Source organism: Coturnix japonica, chromosome 2, assembly GCF_054131305.1.
Source record: "Coturnix japonica strain WE chromosome 2, WE-NBRP24, whole genome shotgun sequence".
NCBI lineage: Eukaryota > Metazoa > Chordata > Aves > Galliformes > Phasianidae > Coturnix > Coturnix japonica.
The window spans coordinates 67,009,614-67,012,113 of NC_140664.1; the positions used below are offsets into that span (position 1 = coordinate 67,009,614).

General features: G+C 40.6%; 1 protein-coding gene across 1 annotated transcript in view; it reads left to right on the top strand.

Moving 5' to 3' along the window:
- LOC146761874 (uncharacterized) overlaps nt 1–442 on the top strand; it is a 121,190-nt gene extending 120,748 nt beyond the window's left edge. The window contains exon 5 of the mRNA XM_085539212.1: nt 97–442. Coding sequence (XP_085395338.1) covers nt 97–442 — 346 coding nt within the window. The remainder of the gene's footprint in view (nt 1–96) is intronic.
- The last annotated feature ends 2,058 nt before the right edge of the window (nt 443–2,500 follow it).

Here is a 2,500-nt window from a genome sequence, read left to right on the forward strand (position 1 = left end):
ACAGGCTTGAGCAATGGGCCTAGGTGAACCTCATGAGGTTAAACAAATCCAAATGCAAGGATTTTAAGCTGGGTGGAGGAATGAAAGGATTGAGAGCAGCCCTTCCAAAAAAGACCTGGGGGTACTGGTGGATGGCAAGCTGGACATGAGCCTGCAGTGTGCCCTCGCAACCCAGAAAGCCAACTGTATCCTAGGCTGCATCAAAAGAAGCATGGTCAGCAGGTTGAGGGAGCTGATCCTGCCCCTCTACTCTGCCCTGGTGAGACCTCACCTGAAGTACTGTGTCCAGATGTGGAGTCCTCAGTACAGAAGAGATGTAGACTTGTTGATGTGCATCCAGAGAAGGGTTACAAGCATGATCGACGAAATGGAGCACTCCTCCTGTGAGGAAGACAGGCTGAGAGAGCTGGGGCTCTTCAGACTGGAGAAGGCTGCAAGGTGACCTGGTAGTGGCCTCTCAGCATCTAAAGGGGAGCTCCAAGAAAGAAGGGCACAGACTCTTCAGCAGGTTCTGTGTTGATAGAACAAGGGGAAATGGCCACAAGCTCATGGATGGTAGGTTTAGGTTAAGTACAAGGAAAAAATCTTCTGCAGTGAGGGTGACGTGGATGGCCAGTGATGTGGTGGATCCCCTGTCCCTGGAGACTTTCAAGGCAAGGCTGGATAAGGCCCCAAAGAACCTGATCTAACTGTGCACGTCCTTGTTCACTGCAGGGGAGCTGGACTGGATGGCCATCAGAGGTCCCTTGCAACTCTAAGAATTCTATAATTCTATGAAAAGAATAATAGTGATTTAAAGCACATTTTAATTAAACAGAAATATTCTGTATTTTCTGAATTACGATTACTGGCTCTTGAATGATTGATCATGATCCAAGTACTTCTTTGAACTGCAGTTTGTAATGAATTCTATGCCTTTTTTCTTGTAAGGTGTATGTAATGCTAGTAACAGGAATGATTGTTTAACAATTGAGGGCTCAGAAACACAGGATTTTCCCTCACTTCTTCCACTTCCCGGGATGCCTTAGAATCTGTGTAGGCAGACAAGAAGTACAAAAAAATCTGATTATGGCTAGAGGATTGCTTTCTGTTTTTGTATTTATTTCTTACACATTTTGACAGAATTACAAGGTGCAGTGTAATTTTCTATGGGAAACAGTTACTTCTGCAATTTATTCTTTTTTGACACCAAATTCCCAATTGCAACTTAATGGACACTGTACCTTGTGCTCAGAAAGTAAGGCTGATAACACCCAGAGTTCAGCATTACTTTACAGTTAATTCATAAAAACATGCCAATCTCCGTTAATATTTATCTTTCCTAAGCTTCCTTGTGGTGTTTGTTTGTTTTTTTTTTGCAAGTTGCTTTTCAGCAGCAGACTCGTGTAAGTAGATGATAGGAAAGAAAAGCAGAAGGCAAACATCTGTATGTCTCATCTGTGTGATGAGACATCAAATCCAAATACTAAGGGTACAATTAAGTTGATTAAAAAAGAAAAAGAAAATAAAAATAAAAATAAAATTTAAAAAAAAAAAAAAAAAGCACAACAACGGCAAAAAAAGAAAAAGAAAAAAAAAAAAATCACCAGTGGAAGACTTTTCCAAAGATTATTCCTCTGCGTTTTCCTGCACTACTCCCTAGCATGATTCAGGTGTCTGGGAGGCAGCACAACTCAGTAGCATGTTACTGTGTTACTAGGCTGCTTCAGGAGGGCAGTTCCTATTCTCCTAAGTCATCTGTAACAAATGAGAAAGAGCACTGGTTGGCCCTGCAATGCTAGTGGTGCAAGCTGCAGCAAACTACCATTTTGGAGAGGGTTCATTTGCTAATCTGGTGTAGGGAAATGCTGTGCCTCCCAGGACTGATGGGACAGCAGAAACAGAAGCATGCACTCTGGACAAGCTGATAAGCCCAGCATCTTAGCTAAGTCAATATCACTTCTTGCACTGCCATCTGGACAGGACTCTGAGGTTACCAGTTTAAGCTCATCCAGCTCAGCCCAGCCAACCCTTGTTTTTTGCAGCAGATGTGCCCTTTGACTGAAGTGAGTTACTTCCACATTACAACCACATTCTTCTACTGACAATGTCTTGGCTGATTTTCTCAACAGACTAATTTTCCTCTCTCCAAAATATTCAGTATTTTGAAAAGAAGGGTGGCATGCCCCTTACATGGATGATATAAAGACTAGTTGACATTTGTGCTACATTTAAGAATATTACTGTCATTTCAAGAATCATTTTTATTGTTCCAGTTCCTCTTTTGTTGTCATAATGTCTTAGATTAATTTAAGCATTAATTGTAATAGGCTAAATGCTATGTTCTCTGACAGTGTATTACAGATTAGCACAGTTTAGAAGAAAATTTTTGTGTCTAAGGTTAACAAAAAAGCAAGTAACAGTTTTATTAAGAACTTGACATTTTTTAATAAAAGCAAATTTTGTTTCTAAAACTTTTTTTCTTGAGTAGCCGGAGATCTGTGTTATAAACACTAGAACA